The sequence below is a fragment of the Onychomys torridus genome, chromosome 6, assembly GCF_903995425.1.
Source record: "Onychomys torridus chromosome 6, mOncTor1.1, whole genome shotgun sequence".
NCBI classification, from domain to species: domain Eukaryota; kingdom Metazoa; phylum Chordata; class Mammalia; order Rodentia; family Cricetidae; genus Onychomys; species Onychomys torridus.
Window position 1 is genome coordinate 18,104,989 of NC_050448.1, and position 19,541 is coordinate 18,124,529.

The 19,541-nt window shown below is 35.5% G+C and overlaps 1 protein-coding gene across 4 annotated transcripts in view; it reads left to right on the top strand.

The window, feature by feature from the left end:
- Window positions 1-19,541, top strand: part of Spata5 (spermatogenesis associated 5) — a 169,124-nt gene that overhangs the window by 48,720 nt on the left and 100,863 nt on the right. For all 4 annotated transcript variants that reach the window (XM_036191511.1, XM_036191509.1, XM_036191512.1 and 1 more), the window contains 3 exons: window positions 2,190-2,243; window positions 3,742-3,821; window positions 7,944-8,070. In XM_036191511.1, coding sequence (XP_036047404.1) covers window positions 2,190-2,243; window positions 3,742-3,821; window positions 7,944-8,070 — 261 coding nt within the window. The remainder of the gene's footprint in view (window positions 1-2,189; window positions 2,244-3,741; window positions 3,822-7,943; window positions 8,071-19,541) is intronic.

Genomic DNA, 19,541 nt, shown 5'->3' on the forward strand with positions numbered 1-19,541 from the left:
CTAAATGTTCAGGTTAACTTTTCAGATCTTTGTTATTCACCTTCTCAACTCCCTCCTCTCCCCTCCCTCCCCCCCCCTTTTTCTTCTCTCCCCTTCCCTTCCCTTTGTCTCTTCCTGGGCTTCTGGTAATCTACTTCTACATAGATCTTCAGATGGTTCAACTATTTGGCCTGCTTTCACATTTCCTATGTGTCATCAAGTCTGTTTATACAGTGAATTTAAGTCATGTTTATAATTCTGTTAGCAATGCTAAGAGACGGACATTTAAGTTAACAGAGGAGACATCTCAAAAGCATCATGTTCTTTCCAGTATTGATTTGAAGTTGTCTTCTTTAGAACCTCTACCTATAAAAAAATGAAGACCTTTCTTTATATTCTCTAACTGCTCTTACTTAAGTTAGATGATTAAAAAGCGGTGTGTAGTATGTCTTCATTATATTAGTATTTTATGTAATATCCTTCAATTTTATGGATAGTTGCTACCAGAATAACAGTAGTAGTACTGAGTTGGCATGTACATCCAATAAAAACGATGACTCCAACAGTTTCCTTTCTGATCTTTGTCAGGACACAAGTTGCCTAATTAGTTGCCCTAAACTGAATAAAATCTGCATAAAAATTCCTTACCGTATTATCCTGCTGCCAACAAAAACCCATTGTGTTCATTAAAGCTTGTTTTATTGGTTGGAGCTTAAAGCTTGTTTGATTCACTTCTGTAAGGCCTTTCTGTGGTCGTGTTTAGGAAAGTCTAATTACATGTGAATGAAGAACACTTTTTGCCATATCATGAAAGGATAGTCCTTATTCTTCATCATTTTGTGAGACTATAGAAATAATCTTACCAGATGAAACCATGCAAAATGGTCTTACTAATCAGTGAGGTGTACTGCTTGCACATGTACGAGGCAGCACTGTTTTGGTCTTAGGGCAGCTTCTTGATGGCTTTTCTTTGAATCTTTTTCTTCTGGACTTACACTCAGACCTCAACACCCTGTCTCCACTTGATGAGGACTTTGCCAATTTATTTACCCATTTTATATTACTACATTTTGAGATTTTCCAGGTTTTGTTTTTGTTGCCATAACTAGTATATTAGTAATACTCTTGTATGTGTTTCATTGTGTGTATGTAATGGTCTCCTTAGGGTGTGTATGTACCTAGAAGTTTTGACAATTGGATAGGAATATCCTCAATAATACTAGATAATTTGAAATTGCATTTTTTTGTGTGTTACTGATTTTTTTCTCAGTGTCTCATGAATCTTCTTGATATATTGAAATCTAGGTTTAATCTCCAGTAGTCAGACCACTGATACTATGTTGGTTTTCAGTATTTCAGACAGAAATAATCTCTTCTAAATTGTAATAGGTAAATCCTATAGCAGATTCAGACAGCTGTAGTCTTCAGACCAAATCTAATTTGAAGCTTTTTTGTTTCAGACTTCTAACAATGAATTCCACATTTTTAAGGGATTTTTTTTCAAAAATGAAGACTAAGAATAATATTTAAGTCTGTTATCTACAGAGCCCAAAATATATAAATAATTGTAGTATTGTGGCTTTTGTTTTGTTTTATTTTGTTTTTCAAGACAGGGTTTCTCTGTGTAGCTTTGCGCCTTTCCTGGAACTCACTCTGTAGTTCAGGCTAGCCTTGAACTCACAGAGATCTGCCTGCCTCTGCCTCCAGAGTGCTGGGATTAAAGGCGTGTGCCACCGCCACCGGCTGACTATATTGTGTTATTTTTAATGTGATTAATTTTTGCTTGCACAGGCAGGCTAAGAATTCTCTTGTTAAAGTTGATTAGTTCAGTTTGATAGAATTCGATTCCTCTTATACCTGGAGACAGGAAAGAAATAGACAGATAACCAAAAGGCAGTTTAGACAGGAGCAGCAGATTGTGACTAGGCACTATGGAGCTTTACCACAAAGGTGGTTATGGGAATGGGATTCTGGGATGGTTAACAGCGTGGATGGTCCTGAGACTCGTCTGGCAAGAGTAGTGGCTTAGAGTGCCTGCATGGCCTTGTCATGTTGAGTACAGCGTTGACACTGGAAACATTCAAGGACTTTTGTCATAGATTACATGGATCTTGTTCTTACTCTTTATGGTTTTTTTTTCCCCCCCTTCTTAATACAAGGAAAATATGGGTGACTGTGAAGACAACAATCACTGCTTTCTTTCCTTACAGGGGCCTGAGTTAATGAATAAATATGTTGGTGAATCTGAAAGAGCAGTTAGAGAGGTAAGAAGAGAACCACACTCCACCCTTTTACTTAGTTTTCAGTAATGGGAAGTGACATAAGTTTTCTTCAAGCAAATACTATTTTATGATTTACAATGCAACTTTGAGTACTCTTTAATATTTTGTGTTTGTTCCTATCTACCATACTATCCTAGCTTTTATTTTTGCCCAAAATTAATTTTAATAACTACCATCCCTCTCCATGTTTGTGAAAGGAAATGTCTATCTTTATGGAGGACAGTCAGTCTTGTATGGAATTTTAAACTTTTACATTAGATAGCTTTTTTATCTTAAATAAGCATCATACTTGAAATTTTTACCTTACTGCCTTGATCTTACTTCTACTTGATGATTTAGACAGTGTGTCTTCCTTCTGTCAGCTCAGCTGACTTTGAAAGTCAGACCTTTAATGCCAGCTCCTGACTGTAATGCTTCTTCATTCTAGCTGTTAAAGTTGGGGCAACTAGAGTCACCATTTGATCATATGACTTGGCTAAACCGATACTAACCTGCCTCACACAGTGTCCCCATCTGTTCATAGAACACACAAATAGCAATGGGATATTGGCTCTTACTTGTGAAGACTTTAGTGCTGATCAGGAAAAATAGGGTTTCAAATGTTTGTCACAAGAAACTATTTAAAATGACATTTTGTCGTCTTTAAAATGTAGAGATGGTAATTTTGTAAAGTATTAGTTGAAATGACAACAGCATGAGAAACAGCAATATCTACTAATATCGAACTGGCTCCTGAATCTTTATGATCTTGTGACACATGAACAAAAAATAATGGTCTAAGTTGTAAGAGACACTTATCTAGATGTTTTTCTGCCCATGCTGCCTTCTTCCAAGCTCATTTTCATACATTGTTCCATTGGCTGTTCATTGTGTAAGACACTAACTTTTCATGGTTTATCTGGCTTCTGTTCAAGTCAGTCTATGGTCCTATATGACATTTTTCTTGCCTGGGTTTTATGTCAACCATTTTCCTATACATTCTTAACAGAAAATGATTATGACTTTGATATAATATGAGCATTTTATATGGATTTTATTTGTTTTATGATAGTTTTATTTATTTATTAAGTTCCAGGTATTGGGCCAAATGATTTATGCCCTATTTGTTACTCATTTCCTAATCTTCTGAGGTCTGTATGAATTATTACCACCATCCTTTTCTAGATATGGAAATTGAGATCTGAAGAAGAAAATTTGCCTGCTGAAGCTCACACAGCACTTGGTAGAGCTGGTATTTAGCTGAATTTCTCTGATTACTTAACTGGTCTTCCCTGTACAGTATCAATGAGAAGTCTTCACCACTAAAGTTACTTGTAAAACACTCAGTGTTTTGGGGACCTGCTATAGGGTATAAATGAAGTGATCAGGCTGCTAGTTTTGTACACAATAGAGTTGATTTTACATGGTTTTCAGAAGGAAGCCAACTTTGGAATTTCCTAGCATTTGTTAATCTTATCTACTCTGGTATTCTTTCCATTAGATATTCCGTAAGGCAAGAGCAGTGGCACCTTCCATTATCTTTTTTGATGAACTTGATGCTTTGGCAGTTGAAAGGGGCAGGTAAGAAATGTTAAATATTAAAATGTTAAATAATAACAGCATCATTTTTATGCAAATTTTATCTATTACTATATTTTTCTAGAAGAAACTATTTTTGAATCTGTGAAGTTAATTTCTCCTTTACCCACTTATTTCATCTAATTACTTTGTATAATCATTTCCTATACAATTGGAAAAATACTAATAAAATTGAAGGATTTGAGTTAATTTTTAGTTTATGTACAAAGTCCCTTAGTAGTATATATTAGAAGTAATAGTATTAATATAAACATATAGTTAAAAGTGAAAACAAAGTTTAATTAAATATAATTATTTAGTATAGTAGAAGCAAATTATAAAAGTTGTTACTAAATGATCCACACAAAAATCTTATTTTCATGTTTTTAGCATTGTGTTGATGAAGCAAAATGGTCTCATCTTTAGACAGTGTCAAATATAAAAGGCTTGAAGCCGGGCGGTGGTGGCGCACACCTTTAATCCCAGCACTCGGGAGGCAGAGCCAGGCGGATCTTTGTGAGTTCGAGGCCAGCCTGGTCCCCAAAGCGAGTTCCAGGAAAGGCGCAAAGCTACACAGAGAAACCCTGTCTCGAAAAAACAAAAACAAAAAAAGGCTTGAAAGAGAAAAAAGGTTATTATATAGATTTTAGGATTCTCTAGAATAAACTTAAAATAAAATAGAATGTAGATTATCTTAAATGATTGGACCAAAAGTGATTTAAATTTTAGAATTTTTAAGTTTTGGGATGTTTTCTTAGACATTGATGACAAGATAGTCAAAGAGATTTAAGTCCTGAGCATTTCAGATATATTATTATTGTGACATAATCAGTTTTTCAAATACAGTATAATAATTATCATGGCGGTGAGCGTTCTTTGAAGATAGATTTCAATGTATCATTTCTATACTTTGTTTTTGGTAAATTGTTAAGTGGCTGTAGCGCAAAGACATCCACAGCAGACACATACTAGTGGAAAAGTGGCTGGCTAGCCACATCATCTGTGTATAGTTTGCTAGTTTTTGTTTTGTGTTTTAGTATAGTCCTTTGATTATATTAAATGCCTCATGGTATTGTGTGTCTTTTGAGAATAATTTGGACAGGGGTCTTGACTTATGAAAGGAAATTACTATATTATAAATGTCTAATTAGTATTTTCTGTTGCTAAATGTTTTTAAAAGCCCTGTTGCCTTTCTCTAGCAGTTAGTCAAGTTTTGTGACATTATTTTAGTGATTTAAGTATTTTTATTTAAGCTTTTTCTTAATATCGGCTTTGATTTCTAGGATCTCAGTTTTATGGTTTTTGTTTCCTACTGATGTTTTGAAAGTCAGTCAAATTGTTTTCTTGGCCTGTGAAATGTTTTCACCAAATTACTCTCAAACTAGGTCTCAGTGGTTATGTGTATATAAAAGGCAAAAATGATAGGGGTAATCAGAATGGAAGAATTCCCCTCTTAATCTTAATGTTAAACTTTATTTCCTATAAGAAATAGTGATTAGATGTTTAACCCTTCCTATGTAGAAGTGACAAGAGATACCAATAATGTGTTTCTAGATATATGTGCTTTAATTAAAAATATTGAATAATTTCCCATAGGTACTACATAACAGCACAGAGCCACAAAATTTTGAATCTGTAAGGACATTTGCATAGTTTGTTCAAACTAACTTCCTAGATTATAATTGTCAAATCCTCAAGAGAACCATAGTATTTTATCCTCTTGTAGGTACCAAGCACAGTGCACAGTCACACAGTTGAATACTCAAAATATTGAGTAATAAGAATGAGGGGCTAGAGGGTTTGATTCAGTGTGGTAATTAGGAGGAGCTCCTGAGTCCAGCTTCTGCTCATAGGTTTTCCTGTCATTGGTAAATAGATGTTCTGTTATATTTAAACATACTGTGTTATGAAATTTTATCACCAGCATTTCTGTTTATGAATTTTTTGTGTGGGGGGGCTTCAGAATAAATCATTTCTTGAGGACTCACAGGCATTTGAGCGTGCAATCAACTGTTGAAATTAAATGTAAGGAACTCTGCAAGTATATGACAGCAGTCTGCTGACACACCTAGGAGCAAAGGCCTTTTAGTAGTAAATTGAATACAGGCTGATCATTTCCATCATGCCTTGTTGTTGTTACAAAGCATGTCAGTGGAGATGCTCATAGTACTGGATTGATGGTTTCCATATACTATTTTGTAATGAAGTATCTGTAGGGAACTGGCAATTTTTGGTTTTTTGTTTGTTTGTTTGTTTTTCTGAGACAGGGTTTCTCATGTATCCTTGGATGTCCTGGAATTTGCTCTGTAGACTAGGCTGGTCTGGAACTCAGATCTGCCTGCCTCTGCTTCCAGAGTGCTGGAATTAAAGGCATGCACCACAGTGGGAACTGACAATTTTGATTTGAATGTAACTATCCCAAAGTGTGTTATTGCCAAGGTTCTGAAAAATCTTACATTATGTTCACCCAACTGCTACTGCCCCCTACTTCCTTTCCTTCTCCGCTCTGATCCTCCTTTGCCTCTTCTCTGGGGGGGGGTGTGTGTATGATTGTGTGTTTTCAAGATCAACCCAAGGCCTTGGGCATGTAAGACAAACACTCTAGCATAAAGTAAATACTTGTGGACCACACTCCATTTCAGTTCTTTAAGGTAAATTTAAAAGATGACATGTATCTCTATAAAATTGTGAGAATGATAATTATAACGATGGTGCTTGTAACTACTACCTACTGGTACTTCCTATGTACTGCATACTCTGTTGGAGCCCTTCCATGTTTGTATTTAATTTTTAAGATAAATTAATCAGTTGGTGTGCTGTAACAATACCTAAATAGGTTTTGTTATTAATTTATGTGTATGGGTATTATTGATATTTTTAAGTAAAGTTGGATTTCGTGGATTTTTTTATTTTTAATTTTGACTTACACTTTAATAGTTGTTTTTCTGCTTTGACTATTTACCTAGTAATTATGAACTCTTAGAACCTTTGCTAACCTTGCTATTTGATCACTAAAGACTCTTAGAAATATTGTATTGTAGAGAATTGTTGTGAAGGATATAGACTATTTAAAATGTTCCAAGTTTATTTCTAGGCAGAGTTAGGTAGCAAACCTATATACCTAATGGTCAGCTGACCTGAAAGGATTAGAACTTAAGCTTTCCATTTACTCTCTGATCTTGAAGAGTTTAAATACTGCAAAGGACCACTTGAAATCAACTTCGCACTTAGCATCAACACTTACTCGTGTCCCCCTGTAAGCTGTGGGTCAGAGGATTCTGTTCTGTGGATGGTGACATCTGAGTCCTGTCACCACTGTACATGGTGGTTATGCTAGGTGTCCTGTCACAGATACCACTGTAAAGATAACATTCATCTTAGGACAGAAAACCCCTGTGTTTTTTCCTGTCCCTCCCAAGTTCAATTCACTGGATATCTGTATATTAATATATACACTGTTTTATTCCATAGATCAGATAATTCCTAGTTCTGAGTAGATCTAAAGAAATCAACATGATGATGAATGAGAATTGTTATCTCATGATCTTGATAAAGTGTTCTACTATAGTTTTGTTACTTGATTTAAGGATTTTGTGTCTGTGTGGAACTAGCTCTGTGAATGCCTTCATGACCCAGTTTGTTCAGAAATGAGGGCTATGATGACTACCCACCTAATGCTGTGTTTTTAAAATACTTGGTAATTTCCATGCATCTAAAGAGATTAGAGATAGCCCATTTGTTTGGAGATATGCAAAATTTTTCAAGTAGTTGAACCTTACTCTGAGCAGTGAGTCTGTATCATAAGATATTTTTCTTTCACTGCCTGTCCCTGTCAATATGGCAGATGTAAGTTCTGACTGTCTTTAATTCTTAGTGTGTTTGAGGAACTGGTTGAAGTAATCTTATGTCTCACTTCCCAATCCTAGTGTCATTTACCATTTTAGTGTTAGAAAAGCCAGTATGTTTGATGATAAAAGGAGAGGAAATTATTTGAATATGGTATTGATATAATAATTCAATTACTAAGAAGTTGTCAAGCACACATTTGCAATAAAGCACTTTTAAAATAGTAAATAATATTTAAGATAAGAAAGAATATCTTTTAAACTGTTTTCAAAATATCAGCTCTTCAGGTGCTGGGAATGTTGCAGATCGTGTTTTGGCTCAGCTGTTAACGGAGATGGATGGGATTGAACAGCTAAAAGATGTAACAGTTTTGGCAGCTACTAATCGCCCAGACAGAATAGACAAGGTAAGAAATAAGGTGGTGTGGGCATTGTAGTCATTGGGTTATGTCTTTTTGTGTTATTGTTAAGTTTGTTTTGTCGTATATCATTTGAGTTTTTCATTAAGAGGATGTTGGAAGCTGTGGAACAGGCTCACCTTCAGTTACGTACTACATATTTACTACTTCCTGTAAGAGGACAAGAGAAACCTAGTATTTTTGGTGAACCAGTCTTCCAATGTTGAGGAAAGTTTTGAGTGGAATTTTGACTGTGCATGACCCATTTGTACTTCTACTAATGGTCCTAGAAAAATCTGGTCCCAGGTTTCATTCTCAGGCAGCTGGAACCATTACAGTGAAGCTTTTGAGTACAGATGAACTACAGTCTGAGTGGACTAGCCAGCCTCTTAACTGAAAGTGCCATACCCTTTTATTGAGAATTAATTACAATGAGAAATGCGGAAGATGACTGGGTCCAAGACCACCCAGGGAGCTACCCTATTAATGAAAGTATTTTGTAACTCTCCAGCATCCTCCCTACCCCCTCACTGCTGCCAGAAACTTTCCTTGTATTTCACTAGAAAATTAAATATTTAAAACTGATTTGTTTCTGTCTAGTTTAGGCTTCTTGAGAATTTTTTAGCATTTTCATCTATGCCATGGTAAATGTCTAAGTTATTTCATACTTGAGAGAATCATGTCACCTGCCATAACTTTACAGAAGCGCTGTCCTAGCCATCACTTTCACTGTTTAGAATGAAAATAATAATGTATTCTGTTCTCTCGATATGTACCTTAGATGCCAGCCTCTGTGAGGATGTATGTGCACTTTTAAAATGGTGACTTTTAAAAGATCTTTCTATTAGAAGAGCATCTTTATATAGTTCAAATAGGTGTTTGGCTATGTGGTGAAGGCTTCTTGGTCAAAAGCTAGTAAGAAGACTTGCTTTCCCTTACTGCTGCTGTGTTTACACATGCCAGCGGAGATCTGAACATTTGTAGGATGTGAGTCAGTGCTGAACATCTCACAGGTTTGTGTGAAAGGTAAGAAAGAATAAATTTTGTCAAGGAGTATAGAACATGATGAAGAAACCTTAAAAGATTACCTCATTCAAATCCACTCTCACTCCCACCACCCCCAGTAGGAATACTGTGGTTTTTGTTCATCCTGTTAAAGTTGCCATTTTTTCAATGCCAACTCTTATGGACACCTTTGGTTCCCTGATGTTGAGTGCCTTCAATGTTAATTCTGTTTCTTGAAGTAGGATTTTAGGTGTTTGGTAAATTTTCTCTGAGTTCTTCTAAATCAAACTAAATGACTTAGCCTGGTGACAGCTTTCATTAGGATTTTCTTGTGTAATAAACTGTCAAGTCATCACTTACCTTCTCTTTTTGTTTAACCTCTATCATTTCTATTTTTGAAGTTACAAGTCTCACATTGAAGCCTTTACCATGTTTTATGCTGAATAAATCAGTTTTCCTATGAATTGTTTAACTATGTGTGTTGTGTACAGTCTCTTGAGCTAAGTCATGATTTATATAGTGATACAGTAAGCTATCTAGGTAGAGAGAGTGGCTTTAGTAGGAGTCATTGATGTGGTGCTATACTGGAAGTTCACGACACCACTTCTTGAAGTTCTCTCAGCACTTCATCTTTTTACAATACAGTTTCTTAGGCTAGTTGTTCAACTGGGCAGCTCCTCAGAATTGTTACATCTATAATTTTATTATGTAACAATGTAAATGTTTATGAATGGCTCCTAATCTTAGAGTAGCATTAGGATTTATATTGGGAGTTGGTGGAATTCACTTTTTGACATTTGTGATCACTGAGATTTTGGCATTTAGATATTTAAGTTCGGAAAGTTGAGATTCTGTATTTAGTTGTCTTGGTGAGCAGTATCTCATGATGTCAGTGTATGAACAGAGGTATAAGTAAAGATGGGTAAGTGGGCCTTTCACTGTGTAGCTATCCTGATGCACTGAGCCCTAATGTAAAGTTCCAACTCAAAGCTCCATCCTCTTTTTCCTGTTTACATTGATAGGTGCGCATTCATATAGACTTCACCTCCTGGGCTCAGACTACTATAACTACTGCTTGCACTTCTGCTAAAGTCTGAGAGCTTCTGCACATAAGGCTGATTCCTTTTGATAATCTGTTTATGTCCTTAATTCATTTTGTGTGAATTGTTCTCATTCACTTTCTCCTTTTCCCTTCCCCTTCCTTATTTGTGAAAAATGTTTCTTTTCTTTAGACTATCTGATTAACTAGCATTTTGCTTTTCAGATTTAACATCTTGGGTTATTTTATATGGCATTTTTATTCTATCTTCAGCATTTTTTTATTTTTTGAAATGCATGTATAAGCTTATTGAAATGGACTGCATTTGTTTTCGTTAGCATATAAAATAGTGGGTTTCATTGTGGTGCGTCCCCATATGCGTGTTGAATACTTGGTCATGTTAACCCTTACTGCCCTATTTTGTTTCCTGTCCCGCCATTGTATTTAAATTTGCATGCCACATTGTCATTTGTCTTTCTGAGTGTGGATTCTTTGACTTCACACCATGATTCCCCCCTTCCCCGTTCTGTCCATTGTCTTACAAATGACATTTCTTTTTTACAGTTGAGTGAAACTCCTTTGTGTATGTAGACATGGTTTTCATTATCCATACATGTTGATAGATTGCTAAAGTGGGTCTATATCTTGATTATCTGGTTGTGTTGCAGTAAACATGGATGTTGTGGTGAATATGGATAGTTTATGTCAACTTTACACAAGCTAAAGTCATCTGAGAAAAGGGAACCTCAATTAAGAAACTGCCTCCAGAGCCAGGTGGTGATAGGGCACGCCTTTAATCCCAGTATGCAGGAGGCAGAGCCAGGCAGATCTCTGTAAATTCTAGGCTAGCGTGGTCTACAGAGTGAGATCCAGGATAGGTACCAAAACTACACAGAGAAACCTTGTTTTGAAAAACAAAAAACAAACACAAACAAACAACAACAACAAAAAACTGCCTCCGTAAGATTGGACTGTAGCTTATAAAGGGCAGTTTCTTAATACTGATGAGGGAAGGCTTATTTAGCCCACTACTGGTAGTGCTATCCCCAGGCTAGTGGTCCTGGGTTCTGTAAGTAAATGGGCTTAGTAAGCCAGAGGGAGCAAGCCAGTAAGCAGCATCCCTCCATAGCCTCTGCATCAACTCCTGCTCTAGGTTCCTGCCCTCTTTGAGGGCAGGACTTCACTTCAACGAAGAACAGTAATTTGGAAGCATAAGCTAAGTAAACCCTTTCCTCCCTCCCTAAGTTACTTTGATCATGTGTTTCACCACAGCAATAGAAACCTTAATTAACTAGGACAGATGTGCAACTGTCTCTGAGCAGTGCTGACTTGAGTGCCTTTAGGGATATTCCTGGGTGAGAAGCAAGTCATACGTTAGTTCTGCTTTTAGTTTTTTGAAGCCTGGATACTGATTTCCAAAGTGGCCTGTGCTACTTGTCCATTCCCACCAGCAGGGTTTAAAGTCCCTTTGCCCTTGTCCTTTCCAGCACTACTTGTTTCCTTACGATTGTCATTCTGACTGGTGTGAGGTGGAGCCCCAGTTTAGTTCTTTCTGATGTGTATTTCCCTCCTAGTTAAGGATATTTAAGATTATTTCCATTTATTTATTGGCTTTTTGTACTACTTTTGAGAAATGGGTGTTCCACTCAGATTGGCCATTTATTGATTGGTTTAGAGCAAAGGTGATATTTTTGAGTTCTTTATATTACAAATTTTATGTTCCCCTCTGTGATTTATAGTTGGTAAAGATTTTCTCCCACTCTGTAGCATGACCCATCATTCTGATGATTATTTACTGTGTAGAAACTTTAAGTTTATATAATTCTATTTGCTTATTTTTGAGATTATAGTATAAGTACATCATTTCCCCCTCCCTTTTTTTTCTCCCAAACCCTCCCATATATCCATCTTTGTTCTGTTTTAATTGTTATATGTATTTATGTATATGTATATATGTATTCATATATATTCCTAAATATATGTTTGATGTTACTTATATGTATGTCTTCAGGGCTGACCATTTGGTATTGGATAATCAATTGGTGTACTCTTCCCTGGAGAAGAGTTTCTCCCACTCTGAACATTTCTTTTTCTTTTTCTTTTTTTTTTTTCTTTTGAGCTGAGGATCGAACCCAGGGCCTTGAGCTTGCTAGGCGAGTGCTCTACCACTGAGCTAAATCCCCAACCCATCTGAGCATTTCTTAGTTACCTGTAGTTCTTTGTCTTGATTAATTTTTTTATTGTATTTTGGATGGTGTGAGCAATAAGAATCTAGTTTCACTAATCAACATTTGAATATTCAGGCTTGCCACCATTATTTATTGACAAGGCTACCTTTTCTCCCATAGATGTTCTGACACTGTCTTCAAAAGTCCTGTGACTATAGCTGCAGAAGTTTATTTAGGGGCCCTTTATTCTCTTCTCTTGATCTGCTTGTCTGATTTTCTTCCAGTACCACACTGTTTTTGTTGTCTGATGTATAATTGGAAGTTAGGTATCCTGATACCTTTAGCAGTTACTGTTTTAGCTGGAAGATTGCTTTGATTTGGAGTATTTTGTGCTTTAGATGAATTTTGTTTTACTTTTCAGTTTTTGTAAAGAATGTTATTGGAATTTTGGTAGGGATTTATTTACTACATTGGCTCTGTAGATACCTACATATTAATTTTAGTAAAATAGCCATTTTCAAAATACTAATTCAGAGAGGTCTTTCCATCTTGTAGTGTTTAGTTTTGTTAAGGCATTATTAGGAAGGGACTTACTCCACAGTCCCAGCTTGCACATAGCTCACTGTGTATCTGAATAACTCAAGCTGACTTCATGCTTCCTGTTTCATTATTCCAAGTGATAAGATTACAGGTGTGAGATGTTTCATTTTCTTTAAATCTTTTGCTATGGTTTTGGATATAGCCCTTCCCAAATCTTAGTCTTTCTAGATAAGTTTTTAGAAGATGTACAGTATCACCACAGAGCCTTAACATAAATCAAATAGCAAAATTCAGATAATGTATATGACCAAGATGACCAGGATCAGAACAGTTTCTGCAGGCAATAGTAGATAGCTTGAAATTAACAAAAGATACCAGTGATGGAAGAATTGGGAGACATGCAGTGAATGTAGCGTCTAGTATTCATGAAAAATACTCAGCCTATTAGTTTTCTGTGCCTTTTGAAGATATAATAGGCAATCTGTTATGTCATTAAAGTCTACAGTTTCTTTTTCTTTCTTTCTTTTTCTTTCTTTTTTTTTTTAAACTGAAACAGACAATAATAAAGCATTTCAAATGCTACCCAAAAAGGTGCTGTATAGCAAAGTTTTTGCTTTCAATTTTATTGTAGTTATGGATTGGATTGTTGGTTGTCCTTCTGGATACTACCTTCCTACACTTATTACTACAAATTTCTTTTTGAATACACCATAAAAGAAAGCAAGTATTAACCAGGGGTAGAAACGTGACTTTTCTTTTTTAACTGAGAAGTTTTTCAGGGTTGGGGGTAGCAATAAATTACCCTTAAGATGATAGTTGTGTAAAATAAAAAAAGAACCGTACCAAAAGAAAAAACAAAAACCTTTGTTTGATAGTAGAACACCTTAACTTTTTTATTTAAAAATTATTACAAGGATGACTTGTCAAGCTACATATTTTCTCTTCTCATGGTTGTTTGTTGAGCTTATAATATTTAGATTCTGTTTAATATGCTTTCCTGAAAACTACAAATATAAAAACAATTTTTAATTAGATTTAAAGTATCTAGTTGTATCATTGTTTAAAGTTGGCTCACTTTTAAATTTGAATAAAACTCTTTTATTGCAAATACTTTTAGATTCCTGAAGTTTGGAACTGATATTGAAATTAGTCAGGAACCAAAGTCATATTGAATATTTTAGAACCATTAGTAGAATTAACTTGATAATGTTTTAAAACTTAATAGAATATTAATAGCAATAAAGTGCCATTTTTCTGTGTGGTATTCATTGTGTGTAGTATGGAGTATTTGAAGTAGTAGCGGTAAGCATATAATTTTATTTTATTTTATTTTATTTTTCCAGAGCTGAGGACCGAACCCAGGGCCTTGCACTTGCTAGGCAAGCGCTCTACCACTGAGCTAAATCCCCAACCCCAAGCATATAATTTTAAAAAGCTGCTTTTAATATCTACATTCTAATTTGAATATCTAGACATTTTTAATGCACTGTAATCGTAAAATGTTAGTGATCCAGACTTTGCAATATTTTAGTGGTGGGTGCATCTGAACAGGTCAGTCTGTTCCTAACAGATTGGTGTTGCAGTTTCTCTTTTTTGACACAAGATGGTAACGCTCACCTAAATGCTTTGAGTGAAAGCCGCTCTGCTTTTAGAATAGTCAATACCTCTGTGTAATTTATGTAACAGAAAGTGAGAAATTTAAGTTTAGATTTATGTGAATTAGAGATAAATGAGATGAGAGAGCTTTAAGAAAGGGGAAAGATGAACGGTGAAGTGATTAATCAGTTAATTACGTGTTAGGCTAAATGAAGGAATCTAGATGTAAAAGGCACCAGTATTGGTTCTATTTATGTCACATTATGAAACAGCAGGACTTTAGTGTCAAAAATTGGATAGATGTAGTTGAGCTGCAGAGCTGGCTCAGCATTTAGAGCCCTGGCTGCTCCTCCAGAGGACCCACATTCAATTCTCAGTACCTACACTGCAGTTCACAGATCTGTAACTCCAGTTCCATAGACTCCAATGCCCTCTTCTGATCTCCAGGTGCTGATATACTTGTGGTGCACATCCATGCATGCAGGTAAAACACTCATGCATATGAAGTAAAAATTAATAAATCTGAAGAAAAAACAGATCTGGGAGCTGGGCCATGATGGCTTACACATTTAATCCCAGCACTCAGAGGAGTCAGAGGCAGGTGAACCTCTGTAAATTTGAGATTAGCCTGGTTTATAGAGCTAGTTCTAGGACAGCTGGGGCTGTACAGTGAAACCTTGTCTCTAAAAACAGACAGAAAAATATATCTGAAAGTGTTAGAGAATTTGTGTCAAAGTGGTTTACTAAACCTTTTTTGAGATTACATAAATATCCTGTGACTTCGGTATGAGATGATTTCTAAGCCATGTTTACGTGTCAAAATCCTTAGATTTTTGCACAAGAATGTGCAGATTTTCTCATATTACATATTATATCAATAAATTTGATCAGTAAGAAAATACTCTTGAACAGAGTAAGTCTTAAATTTAAACAGCTAAAGAAAATTTTAGCAAGTTAGGTGGAGATGAGGCTTTGTAATCCTCACCTCTCTCCAATCCTTTAATTATCTTTGGTAACCTGTTTACCCAGACCTCACCTTACTCCTGCCTTATTGAGTTTGAAGCTACGTCTACTAAAAGGGCACTTTCTTTCAAACTATACTACCTGGCATTCGGCTCTTATGTAGGAAGAGTTATAATGCTACAAAGATTCTTAGAGAATGGTATGCATTGTTAGCACATTGAACTAGAAGAACTAGAAATTTTGCCAACGTTTGAGATATGTTATTCAGTAACATGAGTCAGTTTGTTTAGTTTGGTTTTGATTAATAAGTTGTGTGTAGTTTAATACAGTGTAATCTAAAGTACCTCTCTTTTCTCTCCCTCACTACCTTACTGCAAGATCATCTTCTAGCTTTATAGAACAGGTAGTAAGGTGAGCCAGAATAGTGAGTAACGAACAGTGTCACCTTCCATGGCTTTCAGTCTGTGATCAAGAGTGAAGTGTGTGACCTAAAGTTACACAGTAAATGACTTGATAGCAAACTTACTCAGAGCTATGTTTTGTTCTAAAAAACAAAACATTACACCAGTTGTGAAGATTGCCTTTTAGATATCTGTTCTTATCCTTTCCCCTACTTTGGGTGTTAAAGTGCAGAAAAGTGATAGTGCATAAAAACAGGCATTATGTAATTAGAGATGTGAACACAATAGAGAGCACTGAGCAAGGTGAGCAAGATATTTTCAAGTACATTTATTGGATTTTTAAAATGTTTCTTTCATTAATACCATATTTGAGGACTTAACACTCCATTTGCTTCCTCTTTAATGAAATTTCTGCCCCTTTTTCAGACATTGGCAGAGGCCTGACATTTTTAGTGTAATAACTTTGTGAGGCTTATTCTATTCTCAACTTTTGTAAAATGTCTTATGTGCTTAATATTTCTTTTTTTTTTGCTATCATAGCTGAAATCCATAATATGATCTTCAATATTCATATTATATTTCTTGATGACCTGCATACAGTGTGAGGCAAAGGAGAAAAGATGAGGGATGGGCAAGGTAGAGGGAGGGTAAAGTTGTGTGACTTTATGTATTTGGCAATTAAAATAGTGTAAGCATTTGCAGAATAGTTCATAAGTTTTCTTTATGCTCCCAGGAAAGTTTAACAGAAGACTCAGGGCAATGAGCTACATACAAAACAAGCTAAGTAGAAATTTACACACCACTGTAGTGTCTATGTTTGGTATTTTTGGAGCCCAGATACAACCTTTCGTATACAATTGTATCTGGTTTTCATGTATCATGACAGTGATGAATAGTTACTATTATAGACTATATAGCTGACAGCTAAAGGTATGTGGTTGCTGGCCCTTTAGGGAAAATAAAATACCATTTTTTGAATCAAGAAAGTAAAGCCTTGTGGACCATAACTGTTTGGAAGAACTGTTTAATTTTTGGCTATTATTAGATCATTCACCAAATATCTGTTTAGTACCTGTATGTGCCATGCATTAAATAAGGTTATAGAGAATGGAAGCCAAGCATACTCTACAGAAATGTTCAACTTTTTATTACCAGTTACAATAACTCACGGAAAGCTGATACTTAGGAAAAGAGCTAGGGCATGCTCATGTAGCAGCACTTCCTTATCTGAAACACAGTCAGGTGCCTGGCATTGTGTAGATGCTACAACCTTTTTTTCTCTCTCTGGTTCTCCTGGTTTGTGTTTTTGTTTGTTTTTTAATGGTGTTCAGACATGTTTTCTTAAACTGTTTGTTACCATACAAGATATCTGACTCGACTTGTAAGGACTATTATCTCTTGTGTTCACTGATAATGCCTAGTCCTAAAAGACATTGCACTAGTTAGTATGAGAGAGATCTGCCTTTCATGTTCTTCTTAGCTTATGGCATTTGGAAAGCATTAGCTTTCCACATCAGCTATAATTTTACCAAACTAAATTGTGTTAGCTTTAATTTTTGTTATATGTACTTCATTGAAAAAACTAGTATTTCCCATTTTTTAATTTCTCTCTTTATCAAGTTATACAATATATATGTAATGATTTCCTTAGAGATTGTTTTAAGAATAATTGTTACGTGTTTCCTTCATTGTGATTTATAGGTATGTGACCAGAGAACACTTGAATTCTGATTTAGCCTAGAATTTGGTGTTCTGAGGTTGTTAATGGGCATTCAAGTTTTTAACTACCCTAGATTTCACGTTTAACAGAATAATAGAGAGGATTCATTACTATTCATTATGAAAATGAGGGAAACCCACAGAGAAAGAAGTTAGCATTTCTGGTCATGGAGTTTGTATATAAATGTCATTGAGAGCGTATGAAAATGATACAGTGAAAAACTAGGAGGTTTTTTTTTCCCAGTATTATACTTAAATTCTATTTTTAATCAAATGTCTACATTTTTTACATTTATTCTTCACAAATTTAACTTTTCCTTTTTATAGTAGAGTTTACAGCCAGAAAAGAAATAAAGATCGACTACGATAATGTAATAAGAGTCTTTTCAGTAGACTTAAAACATTGACACTACGTTTACCATAGTAACTTTACAGATAGGAACTTGTAGACACTGTTCATTAATACCAGAGATCACCTTAATTCCTTGTTTATTGACTAAATAACTATGTTCAGAGCTTGGCCAAACCCTAGAGCCTCTTTTAGGCTGGAAATTTTCCTCTTAGTTTAAAAGATAGCATAGTGTGTATGTGAAAAGGAAATTATGATGTCCTCCTACAACCAAAGAAAGAAAAAAAATAAGTATCTTGCTGAATTAACTTGTTAATTTTGCTTTATGTGTGCCAAAGGTCAGTGACATTAAAATGTAGACAGGCAAGGAAGATGGCGTAGATTTGTTTTCTGTGAGATCTTGAGGACCTCGGTTTTTTTCCCAGCATTGTACAAGTCAGGTATCCCACAAACCATGTAACCTCATCTCTGAGGACCTAAGCCCTATGCTGGCCTGCATGCGTGTGAATGTGTGTGTACGTGTGTGTGTGTGTGTGTGTGTGTGTGTGTGTGTGTGTGTGTGTGTGAGAGAGAGAGAGAGAGAGAGAGAGAGAGAGAGAGAGAGAGAGAGAGAGAGAGTGTGAGTGTTATTTTGAAGAGTCTCTTATCAGGCAGACAACACTGATGGTTGTTTATTTTAAGGAAGTGCTAATTTGGTTTGTTTTTGAGATGGACTGATGTTCTTTAACCCAGACTGGCTTTTAACTTACTGTCTTCCTCTTATAGGTGTCTGTTACCAGGAAAGATTTGAAATTCTTTATGCTTTATATTGTTTATGTATTGCATTTAAGTCATGTGTGTCTTAGTTATTTCTGTTTCAAAGTTCAGCTTTTCTCCCAGCGGAGACTAAGGATAAGGGATCATTTTGTCCGAATGGTAGGCTAAACGTGCACAGCATTAGGATAAAAACTTATATACAAAACAATATGTTTTCTAATTTTTCTAATTCCTAAGCATTAGCATCTTTATCTTGTGTTTATACAGTTTCAAAGACATCCCCTAAAAACCACAGGGCACAGACATTTTCTCTCAGTTTATTGGCTAGTGCATTAGTGTAACCCCAGAGTAAAAATTGACCCCTGAATGATTTTTATTCAGGAATAGAAGCCAAGGTGATCACTGTATCAGTTACCCAAAAACTTTTCAACAATGGATCAGGTTAGCCTAGGGATAACAGTACACTTCTATCTTGAGAGTCCCAGCAACATGGAGCAAGATTTGAAAGGAGTATATTTTGTCATGAACTAAGATGAGAATAAAACTACTGAAGATATACCATGATATGTATATTATAATTCAATGATATTTTGAGAACATATTACTTTTTTTAAAAAGTTACAGTTTTTACTCTACAGGAATGGTTGGAAGAATAAATCAATATATACAACCCAGTCTTGAAATACTTGGTAAATCAAAATTCATTAGAACCAGCTTCAACTTTATAATCAGTGAATATCTCAGCTCTCCAGGAAATAGGCATCTCTGTATGCAAGGGAGTACATTAAAATAACCGAGGAAATGGCTATTCCATGGTATGGTTAAGGAGAGGGTCTTTATTATGAATAATAAGAAGAATATTTAGAGGCATATGAGGAGTCCAGAGCAGAGGGAAAAAGGAAGTAAACTGTACATGGCCAGGGCTATCTTTGACAGAAGCAACA